Source organism: Dama dama, chromosome 5 (assembly GCF_033118175.1).
Source record: "Dama dama isolate Ldn47 chromosome 5, ASM3311817v1, whole genome shotgun sequence".
NCBI classification, from domain to species: domain Eukaryota; kingdom Metazoa; phylum Chordata; class Mammalia; order Artiodactyla; family Cervidae; genus Dama; species Dama dama.
In genome coordinates, this window is record NC_083685.1 from 60,114,596 (window position 1) to 60,133,377 (window position 18,782).

The 18,782-nt window shown below is 42.3% G+C and overlaps 1 protein-coding gene across 4 annotated transcripts in view; it reads right to left on the reverse strand.

Annotated features, from left to right (window-relative positions):
* Window positions 1–18,782, reverse strand: part of NR3C2 (nuclear receptor subfamily 3 group C member 2) — a 419,668-nt gene that overhangs the window by 44,754 nt on the left and 356,132 nt on the right. For all 4 annotated transcript variants that reach the window (XM_061142470.1, XM_061142471.1, XM_061142472.1 and 1 more), the window contains exons 7-8: window positions 9,763–9,893; window positions 3,112–3,269 (exon numbers count right to left, since the gene is read on the reverse strand). In XM_061142470.1, the coding sequence (XP_060998453.1) occupies window positions 3,112–3,269; window positions 9,763–9,893 (289 nt within the window). The remainder of the gene's footprint in view (window positions 1–3,111; window positions 3,270–9,762; window positions 9,894–18,782) is intronic.

Below are 18,782 nucleotides of genomic sequence, written 5' to 3' on the forward strand. Positions count from 1 at the left end.
TCAAGTACACTTCAATTTTTAAAAAAGGCACAAGAAAACTCCTGGAGTGATGGGTATGTCTGCTGTCTTGACTTCAATAATCGTTTCATGGGTGTATACATGTGTAAAACATCCCAAATGGTACGCTTTAAGTATGTTCAGCTTATTTTGTATCAATTTCACTGTAATAAAAAATACTAAAAATATATTCATAGGAAGGACTGATGCCAAAGTCCCATTGCTTTGGTCACCTGATGTGAAGAGCCGATTCGTTGCAAAAGATCTTGATGCTGCGAAGGCAAAAGGAAAAGGGAGTGGCAGAGGATAAGATGGAAGCATCACTGACTCAAAGGTCATGAATTTGAGCAAACTCTGGGAGACAGTGAAGGACAGAGGAGCCTAGCAAGCTTCAGTCCTTGGGGTGGCAAAGAGTCAGACACGACTTAGCGACTGAACGACAAGGCACTGATTTGCTTTGGGGGGACCTAGCAGAAAATCATCATTTATGATGCAGACATTTGGCACCTGCTTCCTGAGTAGCCACTGGCAACCAGCTCACTGTGCTGGTGCTAAAAACAAGCCAGCAGAGGACAGTCTGACATCCTGACTACTGGTGTGGCCTCGGGGGGTTTTCACCATCCCACTCTGCCCTGAGATTCCCAAAGGCACTGAGATTCCTTAAGGCTGCAGATACACAAGTTTTAACTTCTGTTGTTGAGACTCATTATATGCAAAATGCTTCAAAGTGTATCATCTTTTTCACGAGATCAGTGAAAGAAAGTGAAGTCGCTCAGTCGTGTCCGACTCTTAGCAAGCCCATGGACCGCAGCCTACCAGGCTCCTCCATCCACGAGATTACATGATGCCAATTACACACTCATTTTACAACTGTACTTGTGCCTGCCCAATCATGTGCACGAATAACACAATTCATCAAGAAAGAATCACGCCTTCTGCTCCCCGGCCCCCTGCCCCCAGCCCAGGTCTGTTTGGACAAACAGTGACTGAAACTGCCCACCCTGGCAAGCCACCACAGTAACTATCTGCATGTGTTGTTTTACAACAGGAGGTCCTGGTAAGGAACACGGAACTCACAAGCCACCACCAACTGGAAGCATTTGGGAAAGGTCAAAAGGAGATGCCACATGTCCTAACAACCTTCCAGAATCCTCCTCGCCGGAATCCACCTTGGCTGAATGAGCTGCACGCCAAGAGGAAGGACCCTGAGTCAGAATAAAGAATAACTGGCCAGAGAACCTGGGAACTAACCCCATCACTATAAAACCCAAGACTTTGAGCAACGCCTTAGAGCAGTCCTCCTGGGTTCCCTTACCCTCCTGCTCTCCACCCAGGCGCCCCATTCAATAAAGTCTCTTGCTTTGTCAGCATGTGTGTCTCTTTGGACAATTCATTTCTGAGTGTTGGACAAGAGCCCACTCTCGATCCTGGAAGGAAGGACTTAAGTAAGTGTTAATTGCTCAGTTGTGCCCGACTCTTTACAACCCCATGGGCTGCAGCCTACCAGGCTCCTCTGTGCATGAGATTTTCTAGGCAAGGATACTAGAGTGGGTTGCCGTTTCCTTCTCCAGGGGATCTTCTCAACCCAGGGATTGAACCCGGGTCTCCTGCACTGCAGGCAGATTCTTTACTGACTGAGCTACAAGGGAAGCCCCTCGCTCCTGGAAGGGGTCCTCCTTTCTGCAACAGTTCCACTAAGCAAGACTTTCAAGAAAACCAACAGGAGAGAGTAACAGTGCTCCTGATTCTTGGGTGGATTATCCTGCCTCATGCACTACTTTCCTTTACTTCCTTTTGTGAGAGTTGTGGAGAGCACTGTTGGCTGTGTTCCCCAAAGTCTTGTAGCCCATCATTTATTATCCCTGAGATTTTCCATTAAGTCATGCTTTGAGGCCACTGATAACTAGCCAAACTATCTATCACTGAATTCACCTTGTGGGAATTTGACTCTTATCATGTGAAATGTTTAGAGAAAGTAAAGGCCAGTGTGATATGCACTGGATCGTCAGTGTAAAAACCCTGGAAAGCAACACTCTTTTATCCACCAACCCCAAAAGACATACCATTCCAGGGGCATAAACAGATCTCTAAAGGATGAACCATTATTTCAGTAGTAACACAATTATAATATTGGTCATCAAGCCTGTCAACATTGTCCTCAGCAACACAGAAATAGTTGAAAAAGGATTTCTTATCCAAATCACATGGGCTGAACTTGGGCAATAAATTTTCCAAAAGAAAGCAAATATAAAAACGTTAAATTAGCATGACCATGTACAACATTTTTTGAACCAGAACTGAAGAAACTGCTTGCAAAATGAAATGAGAAGCACATTTTAAGTGGCATGACAAACCAAGTTATCCGAATCAGTATTTTGTAGAAAGTGCTAACACCTTGACTACATCTGTAATTCAGTAAATTAGAAACAAGCTCAAGAGTTTACTTTCCATATTTACACAAGACAAGAAGGGTGACTCCTATGAAGAATAGTGAATATAAGATTTCTGAATCTGGCAAAGAATGAGATGATCCCAGCTGGCCCTAGACCACTAATAATGTTTTTGAAAGATTGGGTTATTAGATGAACAGTTGTAGAAGATGGATATTATTTATGCAATGCTAAAGCAAACATTCCCATTAACCAAACATTTCCTAAATTGCCAGCAGAAATGAGAAACTTGATCTGACACCTGTAGGAAATCTGAGACCCTTCTCTTGCCTGTAGCTCAGGGTTTTGCCACGATGGCGCACATTTCTCTTATACTCTGTTCAGGGCGGGAAAGGGCCACACCTTGACTTTAAATGAAGTTTGTTTCAAAGGTATTCTGAAAAGAATAATTTTCTTCCTAATCAGCTTTTTTGTTTTTAATTAAAAATGTTGGGATCCTAGTCCCCTGACCAGTAATGGAACTGTACTGGAAGTATGGAGTCTTAGTCACTGGATTGACGGGGAAGTCCCCTAATCAGTTTTTAAACTCTCGTTGCCTCCCGTGGATAATATACCCCTATTCTTCCCAAAGCCTCAAGAACTTTCTCAGCTCTCCGGTTTCTCTGGGTCCACAGTGTGTGGCTGCGGATCCTTCCTCTGACAGACGCCAGGAGGCTCTACTTACGTCATGCATGGAGTCCAGAAGCTTGGTCAGTTGGTAGAACCTCTGCCAGCTCTGCCCAGAATTGCTGGGACACTTCGTTACCATCTTTCTCAGCTCCTTGATGTAATTTGTCCTCATTTCTTCAAACGCAGCCTGGCTTTTGAGGCCATCCTTTGGAACTGTGGTGAAGGAATATAGACATATTAAGGTCTCAAAACGGAAAACAGCTTTAGCATCTTCGTGGTTAAATGGCTTGGACTATTTTGAGGTCACGAGGCTCACACTTTGAGACTGACGCTGCATCTTGCTTGTTGCATTTATGAATAAATGTGTGTGCTCAGTTGCTCAGTCGTGTCTGACTCTGTGTGACCCCACAGACTGCAGCCTGCCAGGCTCCTCTTCCTCTGTCCATGGGATTTTTCTGGCCAGCATTCTGGAGTGGGCTGCCAGTTCCTTCTCTGGGGGATCTTCCGGACCCAGGGATCAAACCTGCATTTCCTGCATCTCCTGTATTGCAGGAGGATTCTTTACCATTGAGCCTCGGGGGAGTCCTTTATGAGTAAATATGGCAGCTAAATAATGGTTAACCTCTGTACACACATATACAAAAGAGTAACTGGTTTAGCAGGGGTATGTAAGAATGCACTTTGCTTATGTTAACTTGCTTAATGTTGACATCAATCTTGAGACATAGTCATTATATTATTCTCATTTCATAGATGTGGAAACTGGAGGTTTAATCACTAGCCCAAGAACACAGTAAATACATGGCAGAGAAAGAGCAGAAACCGAGGTCTGTTTCCAATGTCTGTCCCTTAACCACAATGCTATACTATCCTGTGGCCTGTCATCAAAGTTTCTATGAACCCTAACTTGCCAATACCTCAGATGCAGGAAAATACACTTCGATTTTTCAGGACAACTGGAAGAAACACAGACAATCTAAGCTGGGGCTGAAATTAGAAATTCAAGTTCAAATGTCAAAAGACACTTGGGGAAACCGGCTGTCTATCAGGGGAGGACACGCTGCAAAGAAGCACTTCCTATTCTCTTTGCTCTAAGGTCACATGACGACTGAGGCAGTTTCACGTGACCACCCAGACAGCCTGCTGGCAAGTCTGTGCCCGGATTTGTGTGTGTGATGGGTAACAGGACACTACTCTACAGCAAAACAAGATCAAAAACTTCTGAAGGGAAGAAATCACATTCATCTTTATCTTCAATAAGAGAAAATTAAGAAGTATGTTTTCTTCTTTCTTTGTATAGAGTGTCTGTGTGTGTGTGTGTGTGTGTGTGTGTGTGTGTGTGTGTGTTTGTGTGTGTGTGTGTGTATTTATGTCAGACTTTTGCAATCCCATGGACTGTAGCTTCCCAGGCTCCTCTGTCCATGGAATTCTCAGGCAAGAATAATGGAGTGGGGTGCCATTTCTTTCTCCAGGGGATCTTCCCAACCCAGGGATTGAACCCAGATCTCCTGCATTGCAGACAGATTCTTTACCATCTGAGCCACCAGGGAGGCCCTTTAGAGTTGCTAGTTTTTTCTAATTAAATGAAAAACATTTCACTGAAAATAATACTTTGAAATTCAGCACCTGTAAGCATAATGAGTGCTTCTGGGACTGCAAAGGAGATGCTCTTTCCCAGGACACATGTGAGCAGTTTATGGAGACAGGGAGCAACCTGTGCCTACATTCTGGGAGGAGATGTAGGGCGGAGTAATAAACTACAGATGCTCCCTTTGAAATCTACTTACATGTTTGCTTTTGTTCATTACAGCCAATAAGTACTTAGGCTTTAACTCTGAAAAATAAAGTCACTGAGAACTTTCACTTTTGGAAGATGAAGATGAGAAAAATTCACCTTGTGATATTAATAGTCTGAGTATGACATTGCTCTTACTTTCATTTCTCAATTGCACATGCTATCTGCTAATTTATCATAACTGGTATCAATAAAAATTCACTTGGGTCATCAGCTCCTTAGAACAGCTAAGTATATTTTTGAGTGTTACATGTAACCCCGGGAGTCAAGAATACCACTGCTCCCAAAGAAACCCTGTTGTCCTATATAAAGATATGGATTATCTTGCAAATTAACTTCACACATGATGTTAATGACCTCCTTGAGTTTTAATTGTTGAGGCTTTTGATTTGTGGTTTATCTTAACTCTATTTTTGTGGGGAAAAAATAAATCCCTTGTAGGCACTACACACATTCCTGAGGCTGCCACAGTATTAGTTGTGGTTTCAAATATTTGACATTCACACTCAGAATTAAATGTCATTCATTATGTAACAGTTTTTTTCTTTCAAATTAAACCCTTGTTTTAAAAGTATTTAAAAAAACATAAAGAAGGATGGTAATAAGTAGAACGTTAACTGTGAATCTATAGATTCACTTTCTACCAAAATTTTGAGGTTAACCCAAAACTTTATAAAAGAAACTGTGACTTTATATATAAATGCTTTCACAGCTCACCTGTTGATACACATTTTTTTTTAAGTTTCAAAATGTTATGTAGTAAACCTTTCATTTTTCAATACAGATACTCATGGATATCACACATTTAAAAAATTATCTAAAATTAGAATGAAGTGAGTACATTTCATGACTATATTTCAGTGTATTTGGTATAGCTACTGAGATTCACCAAAAGCTTTCATATTTCTGACAGTTGTGTTATCAAAAATTCTCAAGATTATGAACAACTTGTGTCAAATATTACTTGTGTTTTACTGCTGTGACTGAAATATATTGTACCATTTTCCCAGCCAGATATTTCAGAAGTTGAAACAGACCCACAAATAAAAGAGAACTTAGGCAAAACCTCAAATTTTGGAGGTCTGCCTAGATTTTCTGAATTTACTTATTAAATGCAGCAGGGCTCCTGGAAATCATCCAGAGTCTATGGGCTGGAGAAGAGCAAAGAGACAGCTGGGTGGGAAGCTGGTTTGCTTTCCTGTGTGAGCAAAAAGAACATGATCTTCTTGATGTCACAGCTTAACTTTCCTCATACACTGGACATCAGGTGTATAATGTAACCTTCTAAATAAGAAAAAATTTTCATACATTCTATCACAGATTAGCAAAATAAGCTTACTAAAGCCTGAAGTTTTCATGATTTATACAGTTCTTTACTTCTGTTCTCCTGGTTTCTTATTTTGCTTTTTCTGCATCAACAAAAATCAGCCTTGAATGTACTCAATTACCTGGAAGCTAATAAATTAATTTGGGGAGCTAAATGATATCAGAATTGATTGTAAGGTTGACTGATTAAATGGATGTAAAAGGACAAGATACCAATAACAATTGAGTGGCCGATGTTTATAAAGGATTATTATCATGTACATTTTTAGAAAAAAATTTAAATTCTATCACCCATCTGATATATTTTTTTCCTTTTTTCTTTTTATAAATTTCTTCTAATGGTTAATGATATAGCTTGGAAAGGGGACTAAAATCACTGTTGCTGAATTTAAAGAGTACATTTCCAGGGAATTCCCGGGCAGTCCAGAGGTTAGGACTCTGGGCTTTCACAGCTGAGGGCACAGGTTCAATCCCTGGGTGGGGAACTAAAAGTACATTTCCCAAGTTATGTTCTAGAAAGGATAAGTAGGGAGCCTCAGACACCTTGAAGAACAGCAGAGCAGGGAGAAGAGCCTGGTTCTACCGAGCCTGTGGACGAAGGATTGCAAAGACAAGCTCCTGAATGTGGGCTGAGAGTGTAGTGAGGAAGGCGGGTTCTGAGGAGTGGTGCAGCCTGCGGTAAGCTGGGGCAAGCATGGGCTGCCCTGTGCAATCAAAGCCCATGAAGATCAAACACGACAAAAGGCCGAAAGCAACCTGAAAAGCCCTGCCGGCCAAGCGAAACACAGCTGAGACTCGCTGACCCCACCGCCCTCCCAGGCTGCTGGAGTCCAGCCCAGCCGGCTCACCCTCCCCTCTCCCTGCGGCTGTCCCCTGCTGCCAGCCTGCTTTCCACCCATGCATCCGGCTGGAAGGGAAGGCCAAAGCCCTGGGTCTGAGTCCTAATTCACCAAGGAGGCTGCACAAGTTCACACCTGCTTGCCTCTGTCTTGTCCACTTTAGACAAGTTACCAATCTTGCAGCGTTAAATTAGGCAATAGGTGGAAAAACTCCGGGAACTGAGAGACGCTAATGTGTGTAGAGCAGATATTGATCCAATCGGCCCCTGGCTCCCCCCTTCCTGTTCTATCTGGTACAGGCTTCACTGTTTCCCAGACCCAATCCCTCCGTGCTGGGATCATCATCTTTTCTTATCCATTCTATCCTCAATACTTGGCTGCTCATGCCACTCACTTCCAAATGGCTCCACTGAAAACCCTTCACCCAAGCCACTGATTCCTGGGCCAAGGGGAGGGCTGGGCATGACTTAGATGCTCTTTTCAGCTTCCAGGGGGTCATTCAATAGCCTTTGCTCCTTTGAAGTCGGCGCCACTCACCCTGGTGTCCTGGCACCCAGGACATTTCTCCATTTCTTCAGGGGTCCCGGCACTCAATTCCGAGATTTCCTCTCTATCCTGTCTCCTGCCATCATCCCAGACTCACCCTCGTCTGATGAGAGCTTCCTCAAACTCCTTCCCCTTTGTTTGGAAAGGCTTGTGCCGTTGTCTGGGGAAGAAGCGTTTAGCACCCTTGCCAAGGCTAATCCTGCCTCCCTCGTCTCTCCTGGCTCCTTCTACCATCGAGTTCTTTCCTCCCATGCTTGGTTCCAGACGCCCAAAGCAGCATCCCATCAATCTGCAAGTCCCCAGCCGTCTGGCACCTGCCTGATGCCGAATGGTCAACCCCAGTAGGCTTCTGTCAGCATGCTTGGCTTCCACGGGAAGCTGTGCCATGATCACGCCTCCAGCTCCCTGATGGTCCTGCCTGTCCCTCAGCGTGCCATCCTCCTTTCAAGCACTTCAGCGGATCTTCCCTCTTCTTCCTGTGGCTCGGCACCCCCACTTGCCATTGTACTTTCCTGTTCTGCAAGGATCATGTCAAGCTTATATCTCAATACCCAAATTTGTTTCCTGAGTTCTAGTCCCCCAGTTTCCCCCTTTTCAGGCCCCTCTCTGAGGCTATGCACGCTCAGTCGCTCAGCCGTGTCTGACTCTGCGACCCCATGGACTGAAGCCAGCCAGGTTCCTCTGTCCATCAGATTCTCCAGGCAAGAACACTGGAGTGGGTTGCCATAACATCCTCCAGGGGATCTTCCTGACCCAGGGATGGAACTCACATCTCCTGTATCTCCTGCATTGGCAAGTGGGTTCTTTATCCCTCAGCCACCTGGAGAAGTCATTTTACACTCCATAAAATCTGCTCCAATCCCAACACGAATGCACTTCTCTTCATAGTATCACTACCACCTCACAAATATCTCTGCCCTCAAAACCCAGGTTATTTCTGATCCAGACCATTTTGCGTCCCCCTTCTCGTCAAGGCTGACTCTGCAGTGTGTCTTGAATGCATCTGGTGCTGTCAGCAAGCTACCCACCACCATTAAGAAAGTGAAAGTGTAGTCAGTCACTCAATCATGTCTGACTCTTCGTGACCCCGTGGACCATAGCCCGCCAGACTCCTCTGTCCATGGGATTTCCCAGGCAAGAATACACCATTATTCAGGCTGTTATTTCAGCAGCCTCACAGCAGGCCTCTGGGCTTCCAGTCTGGCTCCAATCTCTGTCTGACTTGGCCTCTCTCTCTCCTCATCCCATTCGCTTTCCTCCAGTCTATCTACTGCCAGATACTCTTCATGAAGCCATGAAGGACCCCTGTGGCCATGTCAGCCCACTGCTCAGAGCCTTCTGGACCACACTCCCCTGCTTGCCTAATAGACATCAGATGTCTTCAACAGGTGGGAATCTTCTGGTTCAATCTACAGGGCAACCATGCCTCCCCAATCCAATAGTACCTAATATGCCTTGAAAAATTAGTGGATACATAAATGAGATAAAAAATGAAAATCATAAACAGGCAAAACAACTCCCCAGAGCTAAGCACTATTATGTAGGACTGCTTCCCACCCCACCATGCTCTCTCATGCTCCCCAGCAGGAAGATCAGCTCATGCCTCAGACTCAATCCCTCACCTTGGCAAAAAGCTCTCTTGAGATGAAGCTTCATCAAAAATCCTCTGATGCCAAGAAGTGAGCATGTGCTTCCCTCCTCTGAGCCCCCAGGACAGTTTTTATCATGGCAGACAATCACTTTCCACAGGGTATTAAAATAACCTTGAATTTATCTTACGGGAGATAGTGAAGGACAGGGAAGACTGGCGTGCTGCAGTTCACGAGGTCGCAAAGAATCGGACGTGACTCAGCAACTGAACAGCAAAAACAAAAACTCCCCGAGGGTTGAGGCTGCACCTCATTCATTCTGGTAGGTCCTGAGCTGCCCAGTCCCACCATACACGTAACGGACACTTCACGGATCCTCAGTGGCCGGATGGATGAAGGGATCAAGGCAGGGGCACCACCCAAGGCTTCTAACTCTGCAAGTAACTTAATTCATCCTGCACCAAAGCCCTCTGCTCACCTCCTCTTACTGTGTGGTTTTTTTTTTTTTTTTTTTTTTAATATACTGACTACCTGGCCCTAGAAGGAGACTAGTCTCCTAAAGGGAAGATGATGTGACAGTGTAAAAAAGGGCCGGCTGGACATCAATTTACTTGTGCTCAGCAGCAGCAACACTTTCATTACGGTGTATTCCTCGAAGGTGAGCTGCAGCCGGACGAACTGAAGGCTGATCTGGTGCATCCCCTGGCAGAGCTCATACATGGCAGACTGGTGCATCTTCTCTCTGCAAGGAAAAGCAAAAATGTCTGAGAATGGAAGGCCCAAGACCAGACCCAGATCAGCAGCCCCAGGGAGCCCATGGAGAAATCTGAGTCTGAGTTATGCCTTTGGCTTTAATGCGGAGCAGACATGTATTTGCAAGAGAAGTCAGCTGCCTAGCACGGTGACTGGTAAATTGCCTCTTGACCAACCTAGCCAGGCTGTTTATTCGTCCCCTGGGAGAATGTCAGAAGCACCGAAACCAACCTTTTTCAAAGCATGCCATGATTCCACTTTACATCAAGAGTGATAACGTGTGATGGTGCTGTGTGCGATCCTGAGATCGTCCATGGAGTGGAGAAGCTGCTGTGATGTGGGGTGAAGCCCAGAGATTCCAAGCACTTACTGTGTGGAAGAACTGTGTTAGACGCTATGGACACACGACAATGATGACCAGTCTTACTTCCACATGGACCTCCCTTACCCTCCCATAGAGGTCGTGAAATGTGCCTGCTAACGCTTTGCAGCAACACATTTAAAAAGAAAAACCAGGCACTTCCCTGGAAGTTCAGTGGTTAAGACTTTACGTTCCAATGCAGTGGATGTGGGTAAAATTCCTGGTCAGAAAGCTAAGGTCCCACATGCCTTGTGGCCAAAAAACCAAAACATAAAACAGAAGCAATCCTGTAACAAATCCAATAAAGACTTAAAGAAGGAAAGAGAAAGTGAATTTTGAAAAGTAAAGGAAATCAGACAACATTTAAAAAGATTCCTCAAATGGAATCTCTCTGGTACAGAAGAAGATGATTTGGGAATCTGTGTGAAACATACACATGTCCATTCAACCAACCAACAGAGCCAATTTCTATGCCAAAACCCAAGTGCTTCCATAAAAATCCACAAGATATTACAACAGAAGTCATGATTATCTCTTTCCGTGAGAAGGAAGGCAGGCTTCCTTTAACTGTTCAGATGTTCTTCCTCAAAGTGATAAATCTTCCGGGAGGCCCTGGGTAAGTACCAAGTTATGATGACCAGAAAGAAATGAGTGAAAAAGAGACGACTAGAGAGAAACAGGTCTGCTGACTCAGGCTACAGACACAGAGGAGCTGACTGTGTGTCTGATGACTGATCCACGTCTATGAGTGATGGAACGCAGGCGAGTGTCTGTGGCAAAACCATCCTGGGTACCTCTTCCAGGATGCACTCTTGGGTTCCAATGGCAAAATTCTCTCTTTTCTCAAGTCTCAAAGCCACTTGTAAAAAAATCATCACAGAACACACAGCATTTTTCTTGGTATTACTGTTATATGTTTTTCTATCCCTGTAATAAGCTGGGAGGTATTTTTACCATTAAAAATTAAAAGAAAAATTTTTTTAATTTACAAAATTTTAAATTTAATTTAAAATTTTAAAATTTATATAAAAAAATGCAGCATGTTGAATCTTATTTCCCCTACTAGGGATCAACCCTGTGACCTTTGCATTGGGAGCACAAAGTCTTAACCACTGGACTGCCAGGGAAATCCCTACATTTACTTTTTAATTGAAGTATAGTTGATTTACAATGCTGAAATTTCTGCTCTACAGCAAAGTGATTCAGTTATATATATATATATATATATACACACACACACACACACACACACTTTCTTTTTCATTATAGTTCATTGTGGGATATGGAATACAGTTTCCTGTGCTACAGTAGGACCTTGTGGTTTATCCATTCTATATATAATGCTTTGCATCTGCTAATCCCAAACTTCCAATCCTTCCCCACCCACCCGCCTTGGCAACTACAAGTCTATTCTCTATATCTATGTGTCTGTTTTTGTTTCATAGATAGGTTCACTTATGTCATATTTTAGGTCCCGTATATAAGTGATATCACTTGGTATTTGTCTTTCGAGGAGCTATTTCTAATTAAGGAAATATTTTCAAAATACCTGCACACGCATCCAAACTCAAACACACACACACACACAAATAGCGGGAGACTATGGATCCACCATGAAGAATTAAGAATGCAAATATATGCTAACATCTTTGCCATACTTACTTCAGATCTTTAAGAAGTGAACACAGCCTAGTTAAGTCCTGCTCTGCCTCCCTCCTTGTCCCTATCTATCTTCCTCATTCAAGAAGGGAGCCACCCACCTTGGGAGATTCCCATTTCCTCTCAGATATGTACACTTTATACACATGTATGTATTCAGAAAAACAGCACCCAGTACTACTTTGTTTTATGTAAATTTGAAATTAGAAATGCACATCCTTCTGCAACTTATTTTTATTCACTGTTGTGATTCTGCGATGTATCTGTTTTAATACAGGTAACTCCAAGCGAAGTCATTTTTTCTGCAGCGCCTTTCATTTGTCTGAACACACCACAGTTTACTAATCCTTTCCACTCCGGAAGGACACCGGGGTTGCTTCCGCTTTATGGCTATTACAGATGAGGCCCCAGGGACATCCTTGGGTGTTTCTCTAGGCTATAGGACGAAAATAGAACTGCTGAGTCATGGATGTGCGCACAGCTGCTGCTTTCATCCAACCAGGAGATGAGATGTCCTTTTGTTCCAAGTCCGGCCAACACTTGTCATTAACCCGTTTGAATTGTTTTTGCTACTTGATGAGGGCTGAAAGGTTAGCCCCACTATTGCCTTTATTTGCATGGTCATGATCACCAGCAGGCTGAACATTTTTCAAATGTTTTTTGACCATTTGGGTTTCTTCTTTTGCTATTTGTCTTTTCATATCTTTAAACACGTTAAGCTTTTTTCTCCTTCTATCACCAATTACCATTTTTATTCATAATTTTTTTGCCTTATAATGTCCATCTGATATTAATATTGTTTCTTCCTTATTCCCTCCCTCTCTTCCTTCCTGTCTCTTTCTTTGACTCTCTCTTTAGAATTAGCCTAAAGAAATCTAAAGCCTTTAGAATTAGACTTCTCTAGTGGTCCAGTGGTAAGGACTCTGCGCTCTCACTGTGAGGGCCCAGGCTCCATCCCTGGTCAGGGAACTAGGATTCCATAAGCCATGTGGTGCAGTCAAAGGGGAAAAAAAAAGAATTTGCCTGGAATGCCCTTTAAAAAAAATCCCTTGTTTACAAAGTTCCCACATAATTATATTTCACACATGTTGCTTATAAACAGCAAAAAGCTTAATTTTAAAAGTCTGAGAGTCTCTGTATTACAATAGCTTGGTTTAATCTGTTTTCATTTATCATGATTATTAATTTATTTGGAATTTTTTCCTACCATTTTAACTTCCTCTCCTCCTTTCCTTCTACTTCGTTTCCTTTTATTAAATGGGTCCAGCTTAAAAAAAAAAAATCTCTTTGCTCATCTACTGGATTTAGAAGGTTCACATTCTATTTTTACTCTTAATTAAGTTATGAACTTGCATATTTAAAAATCTAAAGTTAATCAACAGCTTTTCCATGAGGAACAGAAAAAATGTAGAGTACTTTATCTTTGGTCTACTGCTTCCCATTTTCACGGTATCGCTCTTTAGTATTTAAACTTCCACTTGTTTTCAAATTACTGCTGAGGTCTCTCTCTCTTACATCCACACCTCATGTCTGTTTAGAGTTACAAATGTATTTCTTTGATCACCGCTGTTAACTGCACTTCACTCCTTACTACTGGGTTCAATTTCTCATTGAAGAATATATATACATATATAATTAAAATTCTGCAGCAGTCCAGTCACTGAATGTTGAAATCTTTCAGTCTTGCCATGCCTGCAAGTGTTTTTATTTCACCTGCATTCTGGAATGATAGTTTAACACGTTATAGATTTCTAGTGTGACAGGCAACCTCCTTCAGTACTTTGAAGATAGTATTCCACTACACCTGGATCTTCACCACCACTTTTGGGAAATATCTTGTCAGTCTAATTATCTTTCTCTTATAGGTAGAGAACTAGTACTTTCTCTTGGTAGCTTAATAAAAACTTGCTCTGTTTATTTTTTAAGCCTGCAGTTTCAACATGAGGAACTAAAGTATACACTTATTTTTACTCCTCTTGCTCAGGATTCGGTGTCCTTATTTGATTTGAAGATGCAGTTATTTCTTCAGTTCTGAAATGTTCTTAGACATTGTTTCTTCAAATACCACCCCCAGCCCACCTATTTTTCCTTTTTGAACTCCTACTAGTGGGTTAGACCTTTTCATTGAATCTTCTGCATTAACCACCGTTTCCTATTTCCTATCTTCTCATCTCTTCATACTGCGTCCCAGGTGGCTCAGTGGTAAAGAACCCACCTGCCAATGCAGGACACAAAAGAGATGTGGGTTTGACCCTTGGGTCAGGAAGATCCCCTGGAGGAGGGCATGGCAACCCACTCAAGTATTCTTGCCTGGAGAGTCCAATGGGCAGAGGAGCCTGGTGGGCTATGGACCAAAGGGTCACAAAGAGTCAGACATGACTGAAGCGATTTAGCACGCACACCTGCATGGCATTCTAGGTGATTTTCTCATCTATTTTTCTAATATTTTTTTTCTATGTAATCTGTTTAATGTCTATAGTGTTTTGATTTTAATGTTTTTCATGTCTTGTGCTTGCTTGCTGAAATGTGTGTGTCTGTTTGCGACCCCACGGACTGGAGCCTCCCAGGCCCCTCAGTCCATGGGATCTCCCAGGCAAGAATATTCGAGCACATTGCCATTTCCTCCTTCGGAAATGGCATGCTAGGTGCCTAGAAACGCTTGATTTAGTTCTTCCACAAGCATTTCTGTTATTTTCCATGAGATACGTCTTACTTTATGGTTATTATATCTCCTTTCTCTAAATTATACCTTATCTATTACATCTTTAACTACTTTCAACATGTTTATTTTATAGTTGGTTTAAAATGTTTTAAATTCGTTTTTGGGGGGATGCTCATAAGCCTGTCCAGCATGTTTTATTATTTAGGCATATACTGTTTTCTAGGTGAACCCCAGGCCACTGTCTTGTGGGAGGGACTCTACAGGAAGTTTTAGCATTTATAGCTATCAGGGGTACAAGCATTTCACTTGATCTGGACCAGTTTTGATGCTAAATTTTCAGCTTAATTGCTTTTTGCAAGACTCGTGTAGTTTAAATTTAGACTCCACACTTGATGTGATGCAGGCTTGTGGTTCTTATTTCTTTCAGCTTCCTTGCCACGTCCCTGGGCTGCTGGCTTGCTGGGTTTACTGTCCCTGTTAGTAGACAGTAAAATCTTTTCAGAGCCTGGGGGCTCCATTTCAGGCCCAGTCTTGCTGGAGTCTACATTCTCCTGTCCTGCTCCTTTTTGTCTTCTAACACCCATCCCTACGGCGTTTTTCTACATCCAACAATCTGAGGGCCATGTGTAGCTAGCTTTAACTCCAAGTTGAACTACTCTGGCTGTGAATGCTCTGTTCTTACACCTGTTTTTTTCTTTTTTCTTTTGAGTTTGGTTATATACTTAAGATCTTTTAAAATACAAAATTTCTATGTGTTCACAGGGGGGAAAAAGGCTCAGTTCACTTTCACCATTCCAATTGCTAACTTTAAGCTTCTTAAAGGCAAGATCCGTATCTGATTGACCTTCATGAAGGTCAAATAGAGTCTGATAAGCAAGTGCCCTGTGTCCATCTTTATGCAAAAGTGTTTCATGAATGAATGAGAGAGAAGGAAAGCCAAAAGGAAAGAGGACAAGCGAAGACAATGAAATGAATGACAGACACACAGATGGGATAGTGATGATTAGAGAAAGGTAACACTGAAAACTCACAGAAAGAGCAAGTGGCTAATGAACTAGATACGGCTTTTGTTAAGTTCTTGAAAAGCTTCTAAGAACAAAAGGAGAGATATAGGTTGTAAAACGGGGTGAAGCGGATAGCAAATCTGGATGTCTGTGGAATATAATACAACACACATGTGATGACATGCAGTTTAAAAAGTGCACTCCTAAGCACTTGATCCCTTCAGCTTCCCTGCGCTGGAGGCAGAATAGACATCCTTGGCTTTGCCCCAGTAGGGGGTAGGAATGCATGGCCCATGGGCCCCTGAATGTGCTGGTTTTGTGAGCCTGGCATCATGTCACTTCTGAGATCTAGGCTTATCATATGTAAAACTGGGAATTAACACTAAATCCCACTGTGCAGAGATGTAGGGACCAACTGTATGGAAGTTCTTAAATTATAAAGCTCTCTATGAATGTTAGCTTTTGCTGTTGATGTCATGGGGAGAACAAAATGCTTCTTGAGAGACCAATGATCATTTTGGTTAAAACAGACCAAGAAAGAATCAAATTCTTAAAATTACTTTTCAGGAAAATAAGACTGCATTCTTGTTATTATTTCTATTCACAGCATGGTAAATAAATCAGGAGAAAGACCAGAGAGCATGCAGATTTTCAAGAAGGCAGACGTGACTTGCCCAGGGTAGAACATGAGGACGAAACGTCTCATGTCAAAGTGTTTCTGTTATCAGATGTGTTAGCAAAACGTCCACACACAGATTAAAGGTTGCTTACAGAGAGACCTCAGATTCTACTTGAGAAACAGATTAGAATGTTAATGTATAACAACACACCCCAAAAAAGTACTTTTTTGTCATTTGGATGGGAAAAGCATCTCTTTAACTCTTTCTTGAGGCATTATTACCTGAATAATCCCCACCGTTTTCAGAGCTATCACCTATGGAGTGCCTACCATACCACAATTTCCTCGTTAGTTCTCATAATGCCTTGTGCAGACTCATTCTCAAGCTCGTGACAGGGACATAATTTAGGGACACAATGGAGCCTTGGACTTAAGCCCAGGTTTTTTTCTTCAAAACACAGGCCTCTGCATGTGAGCCAAGCAATTCCTGAAGGACCCTCCCATGATGCAGCAGTGGAAAAGATATGCAGTGAAGACCATAGCACTCTCTTAAGAGTTGTATCCATGAAACTGCTGGAAATCTGTACTGAACTGGTCACCACAGCAGGGACTGGAATGAGAGATAAAGCCAAAATGATACTAGATTATGAATAGTGTTCATCAAGAGACAACTTGAAGAGGCTAATGAAGTGAAATCAAAGTTGCTCAGTCGTGTCCAACTCTTTGAGACCTCATGGACTATACAGTTCATGGAATTCTCTAGGCCAGCATACCGGAATTAGTAGCCTTTCCCTTCTCCAGGGGATCTTTCCAACCCCGGGATCGAACCCACGTCTCAGGCACTGCAGGCGAATTCCTGACCAGCAGAGCCACAAGGGAAGCCCTGAAGAGGCTAGAATGCTCTTAAAATAGACCTCCAAGAGATGAACTCTTTTCTGACAGACGTATCATCTCCACTCTGTTCAAGTCCATGCCGTGAGATGGTGGGAACTGGATTACTTTTAGGCTCCTGACTCAAAAGGACCACCTGAAGGTGTTTTTCCCCAAGTTAACATCCCAGTCTCACTGACCTCACTCTTCTTCACTCTCATTTCCAAACAGAGACTCTGATGGCTGACAGTTTCAATGACCTCCATCAGAAACACGGCTCCCCAACTAAGCCTGAGGGCCACAACCACTGAGCCCACGCTCTGCAGTAGGAGAAGCCGCCACAGTGAGAAGCCCTGGAACCACAGGCAGAGTCGCCCCCATCCGTCACACCTAGAGAAAGCCTGCACGCAGCAACGAAGACCCAGGGCAGCCATACATAAATGAAAAGGGGGAAAAATCCCTCATGCCTTTTCCTCTATCCACGCTGCTGGCTCAGTCATTTACAGCTCTCTCCTTCAGAATGTCTCTTTACAACTATAAAGAGGTATTTGGTACCTCAAATGTTTTTGCTGTTACATTTGCTCACTTGTTTATGTTTTGCTCCCCATTATGCGGTAAGATTTTCTGTTTTTCCAATTCCACTGCCGCTGCCACTGCATGAAATTGAGTTCTCTAAATGAAGAGTACTGTGTACTCAATATAGCTTGAAATTTCAAGAAAATAGGCCATCTTAAAAACACATTTTGCATCACATCATTTTTTGCACGATTAGATTAAATGCACAGAAATTTAACGTACATCCAAAGAAGTTGAAACAAGGACAATCTTTTCAGCATGATATGGGGATTAATTTTGCAATGTCACAAAAATTTTCTCTGCTACCTGCTTTTATTCATTAGATAGTCTTACCTCATTTTGAATTTTTTAAAAAAGGTAATAATATACAGACTACTTTGGGAAAGAGATGAAATATATATACATTTGTACAAAAAATAAAAGTAAATACAAAAGTTACCCGTGAACAGTGGGGCTAATATACAGCCAGTAGGAGGCTTTTGATGTAGGAAATATCCCTGTATTAAGGTGAACATCGGACCTGAATAACTGATAGTCATTGGTTTCTACTTCTAAATGTGGATACAACATCCGTTTATAAACATTGTCTCATTTGTAGGAATAGCACAAACTCTAATTTTAAATAAACACAATAACAAAATGGTCACAGAGACCCAGTTCCAATTCAAAGACCTTAGGCTTAAATCCATGAGAAAGACAGTTCTAAAATATTCTCAAAGAAACTCTTAAAAAAGAGAGAGAAAGAGAAAGAAACATTTCAACTGTCTTATCATTTTCTCAAACTAGGAAACCACTTTTATTCACAGCTATAACTTTATCTGGTCCTTTCTTAGGATATCTATTACACCAAACTGAAATCATATGATCATTTGGAAATAGTTTTATATTATATTAAAATAACCTAATGTCTCTAAACTTGATTTACTTGGAACAAAAGTGAAGAATCAACGAATTAGAAAATACATTTTTTTCTGACTTTTGAAAGAATTTTGAGTAGGATATCGAATTTACTCTCATAATAAAAGTGGGAATTAGAGGGCCTTCTCTACTGGTCCAGCGGTGAAGAATCCGCCTTCCAATGCAGGCGACTTGGGTTCAATCCCTGGTCAGTGAACTAAGATCCCACA